The sequence below is a fragment of the Drosophila teissieri genome, chromosome 2L, assembly GCF_016746235.2.
Source record: "Drosophila teissieri strain GT53w chromosome 2L, Prin_Dtei_1.1, whole genome shotgun sequence".
NCBI lineage: Eukaryota > Metazoa > Arthropoda > Insecta > Diptera > Drosophilidae > Drosophila > Drosophila teissieri.
Window position 1 is genome coordinate 8,359,424 of NC_053029.1, and position 20,141 is coordinate 8,379,564.

Sequence of the window (20,141 nt, forward strand, 5' to 3'; positions counted from 1 at the left end):
ACGCACACATGCACAGGTGTACATTGTGCACGGACGCCCACTCACCTTCATGCTCTGCATTTCATGGCTATGGTTTTTGCTTTTTGGCCAAAAAAGGGGATTCCCAACTCGGAGTACAGATAAATAAAGATGGAAAAACACCATTGAATAATGATTTATATATAATACCTAAATGCAATCTTTCAGGAACGAAAGTTGGACCACTGTTATTGATAAATAGTCGATAGACTTCTTGAATTTAAAGGAAAGGAGACTTTCTGTTGAGATTTTAATGTCAAATCAAAGCTCATTTAGTGAACAGTATACTTTTAAATATTAAACTATCGGTCTGCAATAGCATATATTTTGTAGACGAAGATGGAAAAAGCTGTAGTTCCTCCTGCGGTTCCAGATCGGAAGCCATGTGGTGTGTTCAAGCCGCCGTCCATCTACCAGAAGCTGATGGTCGACAATCTGACCGTCATCCGACCGCCCATCCTGAAGATCTTCTACTGGGAGAGCTTCGACATAACGGGGTGAGAAGGATACTAAGTTGCGTCCAGGCTATAACCATTTACCTATACCCAGCTTGAATCGGAAGTTGCGTTCAAACAGCATAGGGCATGAGCATACATTCAAGATCCCTATACGGCAGATCCACAGTCATCCGCTGAAAATGGTCTTCTGGCTTCGAAATCTATCGGCCACGAACGCCAAATTGACTCTAAGGAGGATCCAGAACTGCCAGTGCCAGCCGCTGCAGACCCAAGTGGGATTCAACCAGTTCCGCCAGCTCTTCCACTGCCCGCACCGCAGACTGGTTCACATCAGCCAGGAGATCCTGTCCATCAAACCGGACGAGGTGGTGGCCCTCACCGTAATGGCATACTTCTTCTTGTACGGCGAACACCTGCTCACCTACGAAGTGCAGTAAGTGAGAACAAAGTGCTATTTGGTATTTGTTTCTTGATTCTAACTAGATATAGAAATATCTAACATTTTCAGCACCGAAGACAATCGCAAGTTTCTATGGCACTTCCATCTGGAGATCTCGTCCTTCGACCCCGAAAAGTGTCTGCTCACAAAGGAGTTGCTGCCGGTAAACATTAAAAACTATTACCATATCACGCAGCCGTTGTGGGTCCAAAATATCACCATGTCCCACTTGGCATTCTCGTTCGCTTCGAGGGATCGTGGCCTGAAGCTGCTCAATATGAACCTCACCGTGCCTCGACAGAGTGTGTGGCCCCTGCTGGTGGACTATCGACCCCTGGACTACGAAAATGAGGTAATCCTTCTGTATATGTTACCAGCGAGATATCCCTGTAATCTATTTATAATTTATATAATATAACTCAGGCGGAAATTGTCTTGTCTTATGAAAATACCAAGGCCCGCTACAAAATTAAAGCACGAGGCGTGCTGACAGACGAGAAGGAGCAGACGGACATGCCTTTGCAGGAGCGGGAATGCGCCGACTTCCTGCACGTCATCTATCCCAATAGATTGAACTTCGAAGTCTGCCTGCGTGAAGATCGGACGCAGCTGGTCAATGTCCATAACTATGGACAGCAATGCATGGAGTTTCGATGGCAGAGGTAAGATACAAATATTTCTAAAATATTGTGGATTCCATTTCATCCCATCCATTTAAATAACTTACCTTTTGCAGCTACATAATCAACGATTTCTTCTCGGTTGTGTTCAACCCGCCCATTTTCCGCCTCAAGGGCCACCACTCGAAGCTGTGCGAGATCCGGGTGACGGTGTTCGACCGACTGGTGCACTTCCGCCGCATCCCCATCGTGATGGAGGTGCACCGCATCCTCGATCGCGCCACCATCATAGCCAAGCAGGAGCTCGAGGAGGTGGAGTCCATCGACGACCCCAAGTGGAAGGAGGACAGCTACGTGGAGCATGTGTATCTCCACCTGAACATCCGATCCACCATAAAGCCCGCCTTGGACTCCGAGGAGCTTGAACCGGGCGATAGGATCGACCCCACGGCTGGTCCCGAGCCCTGTAGCCAATTTGGTCCTGGGGAAGGCACCAGAGATATCGGTTCGGGTGACGGTCCACCGACACGTGCACCGACCACCGAGGAGCAGCGGAAGGAGGCCGAGCGCAAGGAGCTGATCACCCGACTGGTGGCGAAGAACAAGCTCAATCCCAACGAGGTCATCGAGCTCAGCATGGCCATCGACCAGCGAATCACCATTTTCGAGAAGCTCTTCTGGAAGTACCTCAGCAAGTCCAAGTTCATGCGCATCAACAGCGACCGCAAGCGGCAGAAGGTGGTCAAGACCTACGAGCAGGTGGTGTCCCCGGATAAGACGACTCCTCTGGAGGCAGCCTCGGAAATCGATCGAAAGTAAGTTTCCTAGGGAAGGGGTCAGTCACTCAGAGTGTTACTATAATCAACTACTATTAACTTGTTTAATTCTATATATATATTATATGATATTTTACAAATATTTATTGAACTGAATTCTGTATTCCCAGTCACATCATGGATCTGCTGGCCCGACTGATGCAGGAGGCCATCAACGACTTGGCCAAGAACTGGGTCTTCATTCCGGCGCAGTACTACGAACGCAACCATTAGGTGTTCCCTCTGTTAACTAAATGCATTCCACCTTCATCGACCCCCCATGCAATCCGTGTCCTTGGTTTTCCTGGCGGGCGATGCGTTGCACTCCGTTTTTTTTTTGGGTTGTCCGCGCCGGATAATTTATGTAAGATTTCGCACGAGTTGAAAGCCCATGCCGAAAATTCAGCCGAATTTATGTGTCTGCATGCAGCCTTTTAGGGCTTTCCGCGCAGACAGGGGGCGTGGCCGTTTGGGGCGTTTAATAGCAATGGTCAGACAATTTTACGCGAGTATTTATATTCGATGCTTGCTTTTTCGTTTGTGCGAAAGGCTTTCAAGTGGTCGAAAGTTGGCACATTTAATGTCTTACAATATGTGTAAATGGAATTACTAGGTAAGGTAATTTGAGGTTGCGCTGGGTAAGTTGTTGCGATCGTATACAAATGCTTAAATATGTGCTTATATGTATATAAATTAGATTTTTTGACTTTAAATTGCTTATTAAAACCGTATAAAATTTCAATAGGCTTAGCATTCGCATCCGATAAAATAATAGAGTATAATAAAGAGGAGGATATGGAGGAATATTTTATGAAACAGCTTCTCTCCCTTATAATAATTTTATTATCATTTTTTAAAGCGGAAGAAAGGGCAAATGATTCTTTATTTTAAAATTTGAATTTCCCGCGTTCGGTATTATTTCGATGAGCGTCAAACGGTCACTTTCTATCCCGGACACCCCCGTTCTAGCGGGTACACAAACCGAACTTAGCGAGAGCACAACCCGAACTTAGCGTGAGCACTGAAATGGTATTTTCCGGTGCAAATGGTATTTTTCAATGTCGTCAGCACGGCCACACTTATAACTAGCGCGTCACTTGATTTAAAAAAATTGCAAACCAAACGTAAATTTCAGCACATAAACCAAACCGAATTGTGATAATAACCGAGAAACTGTGGCCAAAAAGCATTTGCAGCGTCTGCCAATTGATACAGCGTTCCGGGCCAGTTGCGACATCGAATCCGCTGGAGCCGCCTTTGCCGGTCCACAAAAGAGACGCCAAATTCCGCAGCGCGCACTTCGCACATCGCAATTTGCAATTCGCATTGCATTGAGATTCCTGGAATTTGAGGGGCGCACACACGATGAGCAAGGACATTTACTACTCCGACAAGTACTACGATGAGCAGTTCGAGTACAGGTGAGTGCTGCCCCAAAACCAGCGCCCAGTTGGGTGCAGAGAAGCAACTGTAAACTCCCCTCGTTCCGCAGACATGTGGTTTTGCCAAAGGAGCTGGTCAAAATGGTGCCCAAGACCCATCTGATGACGGAGGCCGAGTGGCGGTCCATTGGCGTGCAGCAGTCGCGCGGCTGGATCCACTACATGATCCACAAGCCGGAGCCCCACATCCTCCTGTTTCGGCGACCCAAAACGGATTAGCCAGTACCGGCGGCAGTAGGAGCAGCAGTAGCAGCCGCAGCAGCAACAACAACTGCATCAGATACACACACTTCTATACCATATAGCCTGTAGCACATACCTATATATCCGGCAGCTGCTGCCGATATTCTGTATTGGCGGTGGTGGTGGTTGCTGCCAAACAACCAACTGTTGCACAAACATCAACCACATCATCATCATCGTCATCATCATCATCATCATCACCATCATGGGTACTCAGGAATCGCCTAGAAACTGCTCATTGTGCTGTTTTTGCTTCGTAATACTCTATTTTACCATGTTTGCCCTGCACACGAATGTCATTCTCCCCCCTTTTACAAATATAGCACCTAAAGCTACTGATAAGTTTGCCATTTTCGTACCCCTTAGTGCTGGGAGATATTTTTGAGGCATCGCTGCCGAATCATTTCTCGAGCTCCCACGAATTTTACCATACTTTATGTTGCCATTTCGAAACGGAAGCGAAACGAAGAATTTTGCTCACTTTTTATAAGCTTAAATGAAATCTGATTTGTGATCTTGAAATTCTTAATCAATAATACATATGTTTACACATAATATAATAAACTTAAAATAAATATGTTTAATGTATGGAGAAGCTTGAAGCGTTGATTGCTTGAAGTTTTCCCTAATCGATTAAATCTACGTTTTTATTATCAAGTTTTGGGTTCGGAATGTGTAGAGAGAAACGCACAGAAAGTTTTGTTGAGACTTTAAGCCAGCATATCATTTGATTTTATGCTTTTATATTTCGATCGCCAGCTTGGTTTAGGTAGGTGAAATGTATAAACAATCGCAATATAATACAATTACTACTTCCCAAACCATTAAGATACATATTTTCCAATTCAGATTGGCTTCAGCTAGTTCTAACTCGATCGCTTCTTAGGCCCCCTACCAACGGCTCATCCTCATTACGAGGCATTTTCTGAATTAACTTGGTACCATCAACAACGACCAGAATCTAATTATTCAGTTATTTATATACCACAACATAGCAACCCGATTGGCGTGCAATTTCCAACCTGAACCATCTTTCCAGTGTCAAAAATGAAGATCGACAGTTCCGGTCCGAATGTGTGTACTGACGGTGCCCATGGCGGCACCTCACCTCTCCACACGAACCAGCGGTAACCCATCCATGAACCAGGGGCAGAGCCAGTAGATCCAGTGGGCTGGGGAGTCCAAATCCCCGGCTGCTTACGTTTAGGGACTACGGCAATCGCTGTCAACTGTGGCCCGCCACTTAGCAGCATCCCATCCTCCGGCCTGCTCTTCCGCAGCTTGGGCATACCACACTCATTTCCCACCAGCATGGAACTGGAACTGGCCCCGGCCCCCAAGGCAAATCGAATTGAAGCAGATCAAAGGCAGCTGCAGCTGTGATGATGATGCTACTGCTGCTGCTGCTGCTGCTGATTTTTATTGCTTTATTTCTGCTACTTGTATTTATTGTGGTACGAATACGAATATGAAACCGGAAACGCTCGACTAACATTCTTTGGGTCAGCCTAGGATTCGGTGCCACTTTCTTGCGGCTTCCCTTAGATTCTGGCCATTGTATTCCCGCGGTATGCACAATCAGGTTTAAGTAGTCCATGGCCATGGGCATTGTTCCCTCTTTTTTTTTGGGGGGTTGTTTGCCGCGATCTTTTCAGATTATGAGGTGTAATCATTGCTGGATTGGGTAATGCATAAACTTGACCCACTTATAGCGCAAGCGGAGTTGTGACATAATTATAAACCAGATCTTCAAAAGATTCTCACTTTCTTTCATCTAGGGCAGAGGAGGCAGACCTTGAAGCGGCCGGAAAATACCCTGATTGCCACATTGGCCACAATGCGAGGATGATCAGTGATGCAGTGTCGGCACAATGCAGCTACTAATGGAAAGGAAATAATCGAAAGTTGATGCCTAGCTGCCTAGAACAACCATAATGAGTTCCTTTCATTGCACTCCTCGCTGCAAGGGAGCAAGGGAGCGCGAAACAAGGCGCGACAAATTACGCGGCCAACGCTGCGTATGCGTTACGTGAAATGCGATGAGCCAAAGGCAGCGCAGCGCAGTCGGCAGAGGCAGCAGCAGCGGCTTTTGATGAATGAAAGTCAACCCTCGGGCAGCAGCAGCAGCAGTGGCAGCAGCACACACACCCGCAACTCGGATGCCGACGCCGACGTCGACGTCGCTGCCGGCGTGCAATTTGCGCGGTAGCTTGGTATATTTCGAATTTGATTTCGATTTAGTTTCTAGTACTGTTTTACAAACCGACGAGTCAGGTTCTACTGCCGCTGCTAGCAGAGCCAGACCAGACCGACCACATCGCAATCGAGATCGGAATCGCAATCGGTGTGTGGACTCACTGCCACTGATCAGAAGTCAGTTGCCATCTAGCCGCGTGCTCGGGACCACGCGCTCCTCCGATCCCGATCCTCCCCCGCTTCGATTAGGGGTCGTGCCTGAAGGGTTCTTGAATACGTCGGGAGTTCTTTCCAGCCTGCGGCCAGTGGCACATGTGAATAGTTTTGCTTGTAAGTTTCACGGTGATTGCTGGCAGATAAAAGCTATACAACTATATCTGCTATTTAAAGACATCTCATCTGTAAGCTTGACAAAAAGAATCCTGTGCCTTAAATATTGTACTGTGAAATCCTTTAAAGAACTCGAGAGAATTTACGTTAGTGTTTTGAATCTTTATATTTGTTTCCAAGTGAGTGTCTCTGGTGAGAGGAAGCGAATTCTGTTGCCGGGTAGTACATACTATTTAGTCGCCGATTTGCTACCCTTTAAGCAAATAAATGTATTCATTTATGCGGTGTCCTACATATTTATTTATTGTTAGATGGCACAACTGAAATCGTAATACAATTTTTCGTATATAGTAAAATTATAACCGTGTGAAAATCATAAGGAATTATGATTGGAACAGTAAAGCGAATAGGCTTTCAGAACTTGTACAAGGATGAGACGCAGTATTTATTTGCTTGTCATCTAATCGATTTACGCTTCTCGAGAGCCAAGGGAGAAGCGTGAATAATTCCCGATTTCCGAAGCTGATAAGACGCTGAACAACCTCCCGAATAACCTTGGTGGAACGCCCACCCACTTCTGCATAGACAGAGGCGTGTCAAACGCTTACCGCGGTTTATGTGCAAATGTTTCGCTTTGGTTTTAATTCTCTTTATTTTTAGCCCACAAAGTGCGATGCACCAAAATAGTTTATCTGCTCTCGCGCCATAATAATGAGAAAATGAGGGAAAAAAAATATAGTCTTAAGATGCAATTATATTATTTAACTTTTGGGAAATTCCTACATCTTCCCTCGCGCATTTGCTGAAATTTTCTCACCTTAATAAAATACGCTCACAAATCTGGCGCGTGGAAAAAAATTTAAAGAAACCGTGAATATGCCAAAACTCCAATTTACGATTAATGATTATCTGGAATTTTACCCGCGTGCTTTCTGCGCTTTTTATTCATCTTTCTGCGGAACCAAAGTGATCTTGATAAGCTAAATCTGTGAGATAGTCAGACATACAGTCTATAGATTATAGCGACAAGAACGGTCGGATGCCGCGAGATTATAGCGTCATGCAATGTACATATGTATGTATGTAGGTAAAAAGCATTTATTATATGTAGTTGATTCGATTCCTAATCATAAGAAACGAACTAAAGGTATTTTCCTATAAACTTTGTGCTTCTGTATAAAAAAGGCTTCAAGGTCTGGTGTATTTAAAAATTCGTAGTATATCAAAACTTTCCGTCATATTTATTAACTTAAATTTTCTGCATTCAGAGGTTTCTAGTGGTAAAATTTGGTAATTACACTTTTCCACGAAACAGCAAATGAACTCATAACGTTGTCTAACTTATATATATCCAATAAATAGTGATAATTGCTTTTATAGCACAAGCATACTACTGAATTTTAGTTGTGCTCAGATCAGTTTCAACTGGTTTTCCTCATGCACTTTATTAGAAAATTTCCTCACATCAAAGACAAGTGGGTGGGTCAAGCTTCTGCCCCTCATAAGCGCCCCCCTTTTGACTAATCGAACCCCCGCGATATGCAAATCAATTTGCATTGACAATGAATTTGCTGCCCCGCGCACATGGGCTCTGAATTCAGTTTGCATTGCATTAATTAGCAGAGTAGTAAAGGTACCTCCATGTTATGTAAGTCAATGTATAGCGCGTTAATTAATATGCATCTCTGGGTATACATTTGTGTTTGACTAGCAACAATAATAAACTTGTACGGCATTTGTGATCATGTAAACTGGCTGCCAATCAAATATGGCAAAGAAATGATTCCCTCATATACCAGGCAAAATATTTCTGAAACGGAAAACAAAGTGATTTATTTGAATCTATATGAAGAATATCGCAGGCCAACGATCATTGATAGGTCAACTGGAGCTGGGTGTTATATAATTTCAAGTTCAAGTTCACCAATTAACACATTGCGGTAAATGTTAAATTGGGTTTTAAATTTCCATTAATTTTTATGACTTTGCCATCGACGGTCTAACTTCCGTTTAGTGTGAAACCCACTCTTTCGGCAATGAACTTGAGTGAGCAACGGAACTTCCGCTGCAATTGAAATTCAATGCAACTGTCGCACAATTTTAGCAAATGACACATATTTACATGGAACACAATGTCTGCCTATGTAGGCAAACTCATTCACGGTCAAGTTCAAAATGAAAAATATGAATAAATACTGTATGCATTAATGTAAGCAATGACAATTTAATAAAACTGAAACGTGACTTAGTAAATACAATTAGTGGTGCACGAGTGCAACTGCATGGCAAGTGCATTCCACTCAAGTTCGGCTAAATTTATCAAATTTAATTCTTATCTCTACATCCACCTTCTCTTCACTTCTCAGTCGAAGTGTCCAACTTGAACGATTCGCCAATTAAACTATTCAGATAAACACCTCCTGCTCCAAAATGCTTCGACACAGCTCACTGCGCCCACTAAACACAGTTTAGGCCGCCAAAAGGTTTCCATATCAGTGAAAAGCCCATCCCACTCCGCCACCTGCCCCCTGATAGCATCCAACTTACGACCTGGGCACATGCCAGTCATCCATCCACTCGGAATCGGTTTCAGTTTCAATTTCAGTTTCTGGACTGTTCTGTTCTGTAGTTACATCAATTAGGCGAACCACAGACACCGAACGCCGACGGAACCGAGAACATCGGACACATAATGGCATTATCATCGCCTCTGCCCCACAAAGGGTGTGGATCTGCCAGACAATTGCGATCAGTGATCTCACTGGTGAGGGTGTACTGCTTAGAGACCCCAAATCCATTCGATTCGGTTGGTACCCTGGATTTTTTGACTTCTAAGCAGTAGATCTTGAAATCCGACTGTCTGTGCGCTCGAAACTCTAGGAAGCTTATTTAAAAATAGCAATAGGTTTATTAAAAAATGGTAGTACGCCCTCACAAACGCCAACCAAACGTTTAAATCTGTCAAGCTGCACTTTACAAAATATTTAATTTTAAAGTAGATATTTATTAAAAACTTTTATTACGAATAATTTTTCAGACATAACAATTTTGCAAGAGTGAATGTGCACTATAAATAAATTTAGCTATTTGTATACGTTTTTATGTCTTTAGTTGGGAAGCGTTGACTTTTATTGCATTAGATTTAACTAAGAGATCTCAGTCACTCGTTAGTCACCTCTCTAAATAGGGTTTGCTATTCCACAGTGTTGGCTGCCATCTCAATATGTAGCTGTCCGCTCGTCAATTGCTAGACAATTGGCTAAGCAATTTCGAATGGCCAAGATTCCGTGATTAATCCTAAATTGCCAGTGGCGTATCCCAATTGAGAGGATACTGTGATGGCCATGATGCAAACGGTGTCAATTTGGTGCAGTCTTTCAAGCTGGAATCGCACTGTATCGGATCTGTCTGGATCATTGATCACCGTCGCCTCGCTTGTTGCCCTTGCACCCAGTTAAGGCATTAAAGTTGTTTTCATTATGCAATCGTTTATGTAAATTTATTAGTTTGACACGTTTCCCAGTGCACCAGTCGCAGTGCATCGATTAATTGAGCCGCATTCTTCTGTGAAACTGTTTGCTGTTTTCGCACATTTGTGAATAATTGGCCAAAGTGTCAGTGCTAAATGAGTGCTAATATGCAGCGTTAACTTCTTTGCATTGTGTTAGTTGCATTTGTTAGAATTGCCAGCATCAAGCTCTCGCTTCCGCCCTTTCCGCTCGAAATATTCCGCAACAAATCCAACGCTGAACAACATCCGTCCGGCTTCGTGTCAAAAGTAACACCCCTCGGATACCCTCGGATATCGCGGACTGGAGGTCAGAGGTAGGGGGTTAGCTGTGTGCACAAATCACAAAAGCCCAGCTGCCCGAATTGACTCGTTTTGGGGTTGTAAATATCTGCTTTGTGCGAAAGCTCAGTCGTCGATCGCTGGTCGCCCGGTGAGGAGGAAGCGCTACAGTTTAACCCCCAGAAGGCAACTGGAACTAGTTTTCTTACACCGAAAACTTGAAACTGCTCGGAGTAACTAAGCTACTCTTAAAACGATTCTAATATAACAATGCCCATTAATTCCATATAAAAATCATTTATTCTTTACAGGACACCCTTTTGTTTCACTTCATATTTGAGCGAGAAGATTGGCATTGACTGCCAAAAGTGCGTTAGAAGGGGCTTCCAGCAGGACGCAGGGTTGTCCAGGCCCTGAACCAATCCAAGGATCGGCACCATGACGCGACCCAAACAGGATGGCGGCAAGTTCAAGGCCTTCATGCAGGAGAACGTCCTCACCATGGCCACCGTTATCGGTGTGTTCGTGGGCGGACTCGTCGGCTTCATCATCAAAAACAGCACGGGCGAGTGGTCGAAGAGAGAGATCATGTACATATCCTTCCCCGGCGAGATTTTCTTGCGGTGAGTGAGAAGAAATCTAATAAATTCATCTAAGATGCATCCCAATAGTGAATAAGTCTAGAAACATTTATTAAATCATATACGACCTAATCTCTAACACTTGCAATACTATACTTTAGTATTGATATAGATTGATAGCCAACCCACTATAATAAATAAACTATATTTTTAGAATGCTAAAATGTTTGATTGTGCCGCTGTTGGTCTCATCGATCACCAGTGCCATTGGAGGACTAGATCTGAGCATGTCCAGCAAGATTGCTACCAGGTGAGTTGATTCGAAATCCGTATGGACTTAGCCCAGATAAAATCGAATGTGAATCCCAACAGAGCCATTACGTACTACTTTGTGACCACCATATCGGCCGTGATTCTGGGCATTTGTCTGGTGACCACACTGCGTCCCGGCCAGGGAGCCAAGATCGTGGAGACCCAGACGGAGAGCATTGATAAGGCATCCAAGGTGCTCACCCCCGACACGCTGATGGATCTGGTGCGGTATGTCGATCTCCTGGTATTTGAACCCGCCTTCTGATTCATTTTATTTATTCCCAATAGCAACATGTTCACGGACAACATCATCCAGTCGACCATGTTCCAGGTAAGACTCCAATCCCAGGCGAATCGTTCATACGCACTGTTGAACGCCGAAAGCAACAAACAACAAGCAGCGGTAGCAATTATTCAATTCTTTGCGGTTTGGCGAGAGAGATTTTGATTGAAACAAAGCGCGACACATAATCAAAACTGACATGATAGGGATACCACAATTTCAATTACAGCTTTCAATCCAGCTCCAAGTAGGGGCATTTCACACAAGTGCTCGCCGTGTGAGTGAGTGCCAGTGCTTAAATTTCAATTATCGCATGAGTCGCATATGCGACTGCGAATGGGGAGCGAGTGAGAGGGAATCGGTCCTATCAACACGGTTTCGGTTTGGGTTTGGGTTTGGGTTTGGGTTTGGGAGGGAGGCCTCAGACGCAAATTGAATCAAAGTACTTTGCTTGGCCTGCGGCAGATATGTGGACATTGTACCTCCATAATTATGTGCATATGAGAGAGTGGATGTTGGCGTAGGTAGGCAACCGAATGAATATGAATATGAATATTCATGCGCCCAATTAGATTATTGTTGACTCAATGAGGGAAAATAACAGACAAACCACAATTTCGCATGCTCGCATTCTAACATTTTATAAAACAGATAACGAACAAGTCAGCCAAATTGCAATTACCTATATACTTGTTTTTCAAAACTAAAAATCCATATAAATTTATATGTTATATATGTTAATATATTTACACCTGCTCCATTTTAGCACCGCACTGAGATCTATGAGAACACTAGCATTAGCCCAGCACGTAAGTTCTTGCATTCGCATCATGAACTCATCGTGTAACTCATTCCCATACTCCTTCCTATCTAGAGCCCATGGAGAACTGGGAGTTCAAGTCGGCTCAGCGCGAGGGCTCCAATGTCCTGGGTCTGGTGATGTTCAGTGTGATCCTCGGTACCACCATCGGCAGAATGCGGGAGAAGGGACAACTGCTGCAGGACTTCTTCACCACGTTGAGTGAGGCAATGATGACCATCACCTCCTGGGTTATTTGGTAACTTCAGATCTACTAACATATCACAAGGAGCTTATAAAACTCACATTTCATTTCTTTAGGATTTCCCCGCTGGGCGTCGCCTTCCTGATAGCCGCAAAGATCATTGAGATGGAATCGATAGCCGCGACAATTCAGTCATTGGGATGGTATTTCATAACGGTCATGATAGGTCTATTCCTTCACGGCTTTGGTAAGTACTATACGCCGTCAATTAGTTCACAATATAAGATTATAAGCATATAAACTAACCACTTGGATCCATTCTACTTACAGGTACGATTGCGGTGATCTTCTTCCTGGGCACCCGACGTCTGCCCTACCGCTACATAGCCAAGCTCAGTCAGGTGCTGGCCACGGCATTCGGAACGGGTTCCAGCTCGGCCACCATGCCGCTGACCATCAAGTGCCTGGACAACATGGGCATCGATCCGCGGGTCACTCGCTTCGTCATCCCCGTGGGCGCCACCATCAACATGGACGGCACGGCCCTCTATGAGGCGGTGGCTGCTCTGTTCATCGCCCAGTACCGTGAGATGAGCTACTCCTTCGGCACCATTGTGGCCGTGAGTATAACGGCCACGGCGGCATCGATTGGAGCTGCTGGAATCCCGCAGGCCGGACTCGTCACCATGGTCATGGTGCTGGACACGGTGGGCTTGGAGCCGAAGGATGTGTCCCTCATCATCGCCGTCGATTGGCTACTGTAAGTCGGAAGTATTCGATTTTTAAGGATGTTATAATAGGAAACTGTAATTTCAGGGATCGCTTCCGCACCACCATCAATGTGATGTGCGATGCCCTGGGCACTATTTTGGTTAACCATCTGTCGAAGAACGATCTGGCCAGCGTGGATAGGGTGAGTGTGGAGCATGTCTTCCTAAAGTGTTCAACACTTTCATTCATTTCCTTCCCCAGCTGAATGCCGAGCCCCATGAGCTCCTCGAGCTGGGCCCCAATGGCCACGAGATGAAGGAATGAAGGCAGTCTTCGCTTGGCGCCTATAATCGCAAGCGATGAGTGGACATGTCCCGGCTGTGGGCCTGTTTCCACATCCTGCCCAGCAACGATAGCGATAGCGATGACTACGACGACGACGACGAGGAGTTTTAAGGATCGTCGCAGGATCGCATCGAATCAGGGCTGGGACGGAGTCATCACGTTTGTTTGCGAATTATTTTGGGTGACCAAGTCGCATCTAATTTTCAGATTGATCAATTTGAAGCAGCTCCTCCGGCAGAGGATAGATATCCATCTGCCAGAGTACAAGTACTAAGCCAGCAACGAATTTAAGTGACACATTCGTTAAATAGTTTGTTTTTTCAAAAAATGAAAAGCGAGAACAGCAATACGATTTAAGATGAAAACAAAGTAACATTTATCGGCTAAATTAGGGCTACTTTCAAGGTGTACATAATTTTTAAATATAATTATATTAAATTGAGTTCAAATTTGCATTACATTCTTCCCTATGATTAGTATTACAATTGAAGAGTAAATTAGTTAAATTCCAAGCAAGCAATCCCAACTTTAAGCAATTGCATTTGATTAGGTCGCAAATTGTTGAGATTCGTATCTAGTATTTGTTAAACCGTATTCTATAACTTTTTGACATAGCAAAGCGAAACAAAACGATTAAAAAAGACAAATATTTAACAATAGAACACAGATACATTAACACACACAAATAGGTGAAAACCAAAACGAAAACCAAAAACCAAAACCAATTCAAATCAAACCAGAATTTCAAATGCCGTTACAAGTTCGTGTTCATAGTTGAGCTTTGTAAATACTTAATAGCTTAAGTATACATACATAAAACTTTATGGAAATATTTATATATTTAAAGCGTGGAAACCGAATTCTTGGATGACAATAATAGAGTGCTGCAATCACACATACAGTCAATTTATACGAGTAACAAATTATTTATAAAATATTATTAAAACTAACATAAAGTAGGTCACATCTTTGCAAAAATCAACCAAATAATGAGTAAACACAAAAGCAATAAACAAAACAAATGAAATACTTGAATGTTTGCCATGCTTTCAGCCAAAAAGGAGAATTTTTTAGGTTACGAATCACCAAAATGTTTGTAGTTGTGCGTAGTCTAAATATATGTTTACTAATAAATCTTTATGAATATTAAACGAACCTTTTTAAGCATTTTCATTTTTAAGGCATATGGAGCTTCAAAAGTGGGAGCAGTTCATATTCAAGTCGATCTTCTGATGTGCAGGTTTCAATTCTTATAGACACCATTATGCTGAGGCATACAAGTTCACTGGCTGATAATAATAACCGATACGGCTCATATTATTTATCAAAGAAATTTTCAATTATTTAAACATGTTGTATTTGTGGTTCAAAAATTAGTCAGAGCTTTGGCAAGTTTACAAACCTTTGGGTAAAAGCTTTTTGTAGCTTACAAGGGATTTTCCACAGATGGCGCAGATGTTAACTCAACGAAACATAATAAAAATTATGCTTCAAAAAGGCCAGGAAATATTATTAATGGAAAAAAAAACCCAAATGAATCAAAAAATAAATAAAAATAAATCACTTAAAAATACTACCCTTCAGTTTATAAATTTATATTAGTTTCGTTTATTTGTCTGTTTCAAATGCTATCATCTTTGTATTGTCCATACATGCTATTTAGCACACTTTTCAGTTTAAATTAAATGCTGATGAAAACTTAGAGTTATTGAAAAACACTTTGGTTGACTTTAGTTTTCTCTTTAAAGCTTGCATCCCTTTGATCTACATATTCAGTGTCCCATATGCATGTACTTCTGTCTCTCTGCCGAACCCTTTTCCACTTTTCCAAAAAGTAACTGCCCCTAAAGAAAATAAAAGGACCCTAACAGAAAACAAAGCTCCCCAAACATAAAATTGGGGGCCATCAAAAGGGGACGGAATCCTTGCCAGTGGGGGCAGGGATATGCAGTCAGGTTGTCAAAACAAACAGATATAATAAAATAAAACAATGAACAAAGGAAGCACAAGTATATTTCAATGATTTCTCAACTTATGCTTCATTCAGCTTCACTAGCTGCCTTGTTTGCGCAGCGTTAAAAGTTGTGAACTATTGTGTTTTGGCATTGTCCTAGAGAAACCCATCAGGCAAGTTGGACCAGGCACGCCTTTGACAGCCTTTACTATTAGATAAACCCAAAATTTTAGAAAAACTGCTTAAATATTTGAATTTAGTTAGATACTCCCGAAATTCCTGGTGAATGCATTGCCCAAACTATGCCCTACAGCAGCAGCTAAGCACTGAGTACTAAGGACCATCGGCAGCCATGCTACTGAATGATGCCAGCAGGGATCGTCCCATCGGCCAGGATCTTCGGCGCCTAACAGACGCCGAGCTGTCCAGCTTGTGCAAGGCCTATGGGCTCGGTCTGGGACCCATCGATTTCCAAAATAGACGCATGGCAGAGCGCGAACTCCATGTAGTCATGATCACGGAGCGGGCCAAGTACCGCGCCCACCAGCAGTTTGCCCTGGAGTGCAACATGCGAGTCTCCGGCTACATGCGGCAAGTTCCGCCGCCGCAGCCAGACTACGGTTTCATGGACGTACTGCCGGAGAACTCCTACCAACCCATGCCACCCCAAACATACTGGCCCTCGCCTGGCACCAACTTGCGCAGCCCACCTTCGCCCAGCTGGAACATCCAACATCGGCGGGATCCTCGGGAGCGTCCGGATCCGGTGCTCGAGCCAGCTCAGTACTTGACCTGGAGGCAGGAGAACAGGATAAGCAACCAAAGGACTGCAGATTCGGAAAACAACTTCTGGGGCTTCAAGATGCCCTTTTCACTGGGCGCTGCCAGGGAAATCAGGTCAAGGATAACCAACTCCATCAAGCGCTTTCAGGGCGGAGGTGCGGAGAAAGCGAAGGTGGGGATCCAGAATGGGCCAGTGAAAAAGAAAGGAAAGAAGGTTGTACAGTTCGATGGGATGTACTCGCATAGATCTAACTATGATGAATATCAAGATGATTATCAGGAGGATTATCAGGAGGATTATCAAGCGGATTATCAGGAAGATTCTATTGAAGATAGTGTCGAAAAACCTTCCAGCTCGGACCGGGAACGAGATACGCTGTCTGGTTCCTCAGAAGATGGAGGCCAGGAAGTTGAGAGGAAGGACCTCAGTCCCCAGGACTCCTATCCATATCCCTTCAACTTCCGGGAACTTCAGAGACAGCTGGTTGATGCAGAAACCCAACATGAACTACGCGACTACAAGAGTTTCATCAGCCTATCGAGTGTTTATCACGAGTTCGACAGCCAAGTGCCAATGGCACGGACAGCGCCATCTGTGGACTCCAAGCCCCGCTTCAGCTGGTGGTGGCAGTGGCGGGCGAGGGCGGGAGACGAGCGGATTCCGGAGGCGGAGCGGACCACCGAACAGGATCTGCTGCAGGAGCGCGAGCTGAAGACCATCAACTACCTGAGCGAGGCACCTGCGCGTCTGGATGACGGCGTGGTGGAGCTGATGGGCAGGGTGGAGCTGCGCGACGACAGCGAGGAGGAGGTGGTGATGCGAGACACTCGAATAGCACGGGAATCCCGCTCCTGGATGGGCTTCTGCCGGCACATCTTCCACCGGCTCTGGTGCGATCGTCACGGAAAACTCGACCCGGAAAAGCTGCGCTGCAGCTTCGTGTGCTGCTGCATGGCCTTCAGTGTCTACATGGCCTTCAAAATGCTGCGGTATTGACATAATGTGGGCAATTTCTTAGGTGTTTGTCCATCAGTATTCTGGAAATTATGCATATCTCAGTTGAGAAAAGGATGCACGTTGTATTCATCGTAATCACCTGCCTTTGTTTTCTTATGTTGAGATACGAACCATATACTCAGAACACTACAGTACAATAATCCGTATAAGTCAGGTTTATTTAAAGTTTAAAGGATTTTAATTTTATTCTGAGCACTTTATAACTAACTTTCTTTCCACTTCGTTGTTTTTTTATCCTAGCCAATGAGTAAGACATTTATTGTCTTCAATTTGTAAGCAGATGCCACTCGTTGCAGAACGTGGCCCTTTGCGGCACGTGTTTCCATCTGTGAAAAGTCGTCGTTTGCTGGCCAAATTCTCACTTTCGAGTTTGTACGGAAATGAAACTGTAATTATATTCATGGCACCCCGAGAAGGAAGACCTGCAAGGTTAAAATTGTTAAGGAGGAATAGCTTGCTAGATTTAGATTGCTTTTTATTTCATATTTATGTATTAGCACTTAGACTATATAAATTTACATGTTTTAAAAATATTTTCTAAGACTATAGTAATCTTTAGATAATTAAAGTATGGTGCCAATTTTCGTGCCACAATTACATGTAGCAAAATCAGCTTTGAACAGCTTTTTATCACTCTTTTAATTAAGATGCCTTTAATAGAAGCTAATCAATTTGGGATTACTCATGTATCCCCCTTCCAACGGCGAATCCCATTTCGGTCACCCAACTAACCGAACAAAATCTAATCAAATGCAATTGGCGTGACCGAAAACCCAAGCGGGGAAAAGCCATAAATAAAAGTTTGGCCATTAAACCACAAAGAGACATAAAATGGGCATAACAAATTTAAACGGCATAAACAATTGGCAACAAAGTGGGCTCCAATCTCAACTACACAACAGATCGCACGCTTTTTGACTCCGCTCGCATTGCACATTGGCGACGAGTGTAAGTCTGCAGCTATACTCGTAAAACGAGAGAAAGGACTCAATTGCCTGGCTGGAGCACACAAACTGAGACAGTCGATGGTTTGGGCAGGACTCCCAGTTTGTCTTTATGCCAATTCAATTTACCGGCAAATCGCTGCGTCGAGTCTTAGTCCTGGACCCCTGGAAATGAACATAAAAACGCCAACGAAATGCGGCCATTTAATTTATATGCTGGCGCGCATTAAATGGCATTTTAATTTCTATGGAAGTCGTAAAAAAGTCCTGAAAAGTATTCCTCCTCCGCTGCTCTTTTCATATTTATGTCTATAAATTTATTTTGCACTTTTCCATTTCTCAATTGCGTGCAAAAGATTTTTACATTTAATTCAATTTACCATCTAATGGATGGGGCGGCCGGTTGTGGGCGATTCCCCCCGGGGGATGTGCTTACCAACCGGGTGGGCGTGGCCATGTCTGTTGTGCAATCATTGCGTGAAATATGGTCCCGGCTACTTAGCAGTCTCATCTTCAGCTCCAGCTCCCGCTCCTGCTCCTGCTCCAAAAACTGAAGTCCGGTGGACGCCCGAGCCAAATTACCGTAACAAATTTGCGCTACTTTGATGGCAGCCACCTCATTGCCAGTTCTCCTCCCGAGGAGTCCAGGAGACGAGGAGTCGAGGATTCGGAATGCCCGGCGATGTCATACAAAATTTATTCGCCCTACGTGCCTTGGCCGCAAATCTTCGCTGCGTCCGGAGGGTCAAGCGATGTTGACCGGGCTAGTTTGGGTCCCTCCAGTGGAAGCTGCTAATGGTTTTTCATAAGAAAAGGGGGGATGTCCAACTCATGGTTCGTTGGGTGAGTTCTGAGCCATTTTCCAAAGTTCGGCTTTGGATTTCCACACCATTCAGGAGAACACGTCATCCTAAAACAAGGTACTATATGGTTCATCTTGGGTTCATGTATGTGATGTACTCATTAACAAACATAACTTAGTTTGTAGCCAAAAACTGTTTCTAACTTTTAAAGTTTTTATGAATTGTAGATTAAGTTTCTAAGCTTCAGCAAGCATATTTAGATAATTCCTAAATATATATGCCAAGCGCATTTCATTATTGCTTTGAACTGGCCAAGTTTGTATGTACATATGCAAACCCAAACTTTCGGCGAGAAAAATACAAGCTGCTACATATTTGCAGCCATTTTGGAAGCCACTTAACCAGAAAAAGTTACCAGCATCTTTGGCCTAATGAACGAAGCTCCAAGCAAGCAAAACTAAAAGCGCGACTGCCGGAGGATATTTGAAATGGATGTGCTCCTACTGGGTGATGGTGATGGTGTGGAGTGTTGTGGAGTGGTATGGAGTGGAAGGGAGGTGGTGTTCAGGGACTGGGTGTTTTGGTAACCCCTTGGGGGAAAATGCAATTTTGTAATTGACTCACAATCAGTCGGGCGGAAGTTGTTTAGCTATGCAATATGGCTGCCAAATGCGACAAACGGATGCAATTTGTGAAATATGCACGAAATAAGACGATAAAGCGATGCTCAGGAGGTGGGGAATGCACAAGTCTCGCCCAATGGAACCCAATGGAACCCTCTTCCACCAGAGATTGAAATGTCAATCCGTTTATGGGATGGGGACATGTCCCCGTTCGTGTTCCTGCTCCTGTCTCTCCGCATGAGTGGAACGGAACATGTTTGTCAGCTAGTTTTCGATGCGATTTTTTAATACCAACTGTATCATGGCGAGCGAGGGTATATCACTTTCTAAAGTGCTGGACTTGCAGTGCTATTGAAATAATTTGAAATAATGTTGAAGTTGCTCTTAAAACTAATAGTTAGTACTGAAGATAACTTATATTTTGTCGAA

General features: G+C 44.0%; 4 protein-coding genes across 4 annotated transcripts; all 4 read left to right on the forward strand.

The window, feature by feature from the left end:
• Positions 1-290: 290 nt before the first annotated feature.
• Positions 291-2,625, forward strand: LOC122626074. Its single transcript, XM_043806195.1, has 6 exons — positions 291-515; positions 568-909; positions 985-1,267; positions 1,339-1,577; positions 1,652-2,350; positions 2,482-2,625. The coding sequence occupies exons 1-6, from the start codon at positions 358-360 to the stop codon at positions 2,582-2,584; spliced, it is 1,824 nt and encodes a 607-aa protein (XP_043662130.1). The 5' UTR covers positions 291-357; the 3' UTR covers positions 2,585-2,625.
• A 783-nt stretch (positions 2,626-3,408) lies between these two features.
• Positions 3,409-4,673, forward strand: LOC122625998 (cyclin-dependent kinases regulatory subunit). The gene is made up of 2 exons (XM_043806094.1): positions 3,409-3,771; positions 3,843-4,673. The coding sequence occupies exons 1-2, from the start codon at positions 3,716-3,718 to the stop codon at positions 4,009-4,011; spliced, it is 225 nt and encodes a 74-aa protein (XP_043662029.1). The 5' UTR covers positions 3,409-3,715; the 3' UTR covers positions 4,012-4,673.
• A 1,627-nt stretch (positions 4,674-6,300) lies between these two features.
• LOC122613453 (excitatory amino acid transporter 1-like) lies at positions 6,301-14,742 on the forward strand. The gene is made up of 11 exons (XM_043787644.1): positions 6,301-6,561; positions 10,663-10,974; positions 11,147-11,242; positions 11,305-11,472; positions 11,533-11,575; positions 12,294-12,336; positions 12,402-12,585; positions 12,648-12,778; positions 12,862-13,291; positions 13,348-13,444; positions 13,504-14,742. The coding sequence occupies exons 2-11, from the start codon at positions 10,790-10,792 to the stop codon at positions 13,564-13,566; spliced, it is 1,440 nt and encodes a 479-aa protein (XP_043643579.1). The 5' UTR covers positions 6,301-6,561; positions 10,663-10,789; the 3' UTR covers positions 13,567-14,742.
• A 949-nt stretch (positions 14,743-15,691) lies between these two features.
• On the forward strand, positions 15,692-17,560 carry LOC122625848. Its single transcript, XM_043805880.1, has one exon. The coding sequence runs from the start codon at positions 15,894-15,896 to the stop codon at positions 17,319-17,321; it is 1,428 nt and encodes a 475-aa protein (XP_043661815.1). The 5' UTR covers positions 15,692-15,893; the 3' UTR covers positions 17,322-17,560.
• The last annotated feature ends 2,581 nt before the right edge of the window (positions 17,561-20,141 follow it).

Bases quoted from the DNA above. Each gene is read 5' to 3' on its own strand.
- LOC122625848 (XM_043805880.1), top strand. From the start codon at position 15,894: ATGCTACTGAATGATGCCAGCAGGGATCGTCCCATCGGCCAGGATCTT.
- LOC122626074 (XM_043806195.1), top strand. From the start codon at position 358: ATGGAAAAAGCTGTAGTTCCTCCTGCGGTTCCAGATCGGAAGCCATGT. The intron at 516-567 runs GTGAGAAGGATA...ACCTATACCCAG, and splicing joins GAGAGCTTCGACATAACGGG to CTTGAATCGGAAGTTGCGTT. The intron at 1,268-1,338 runs GTAATCCTTCTG...AATATAACTCAG, and splicing joins CCCTGGACTACGAAAATGAG to GCGGAAATTGTCTTGTCTTA.
- LOC122625998 (XM_043806094.1), top strand. From the start codon at position 3,716: ATGAGCAAGGACATTTACTACTCCGACAAGTACTACGATGAGCAGTTC. The intron at 3,772-3,842 runs GTGAGTGCTGCC...CTCGTTCCGCAG, and splicing joins GATGAGCAGTTCGAGTACAG to ACATGTGGTTTTGCCAAAGG.
- LOC122613453 (XM_043787644.1), top strand. From the start codon at position 10,790: ATGACGCGACCCAAACAGGATGGCGGCAAGTTCAAGGCCTTCATGCAG. The intron at 12,779-12,861 runs GTAAGTACTATA...TTCTACTTACAG, and splicing joins TCTATTCCTTCACGGCTTTG to GTACGATTGCGGTGATCTTC. The intron at 13,292-13,347 runs GTAAGTCGGAAG...CTGTAATTTCAG, and splicing joins ATCGCCGTCGATTGGCTACT to GGATCGCTTCCGCACCACCA.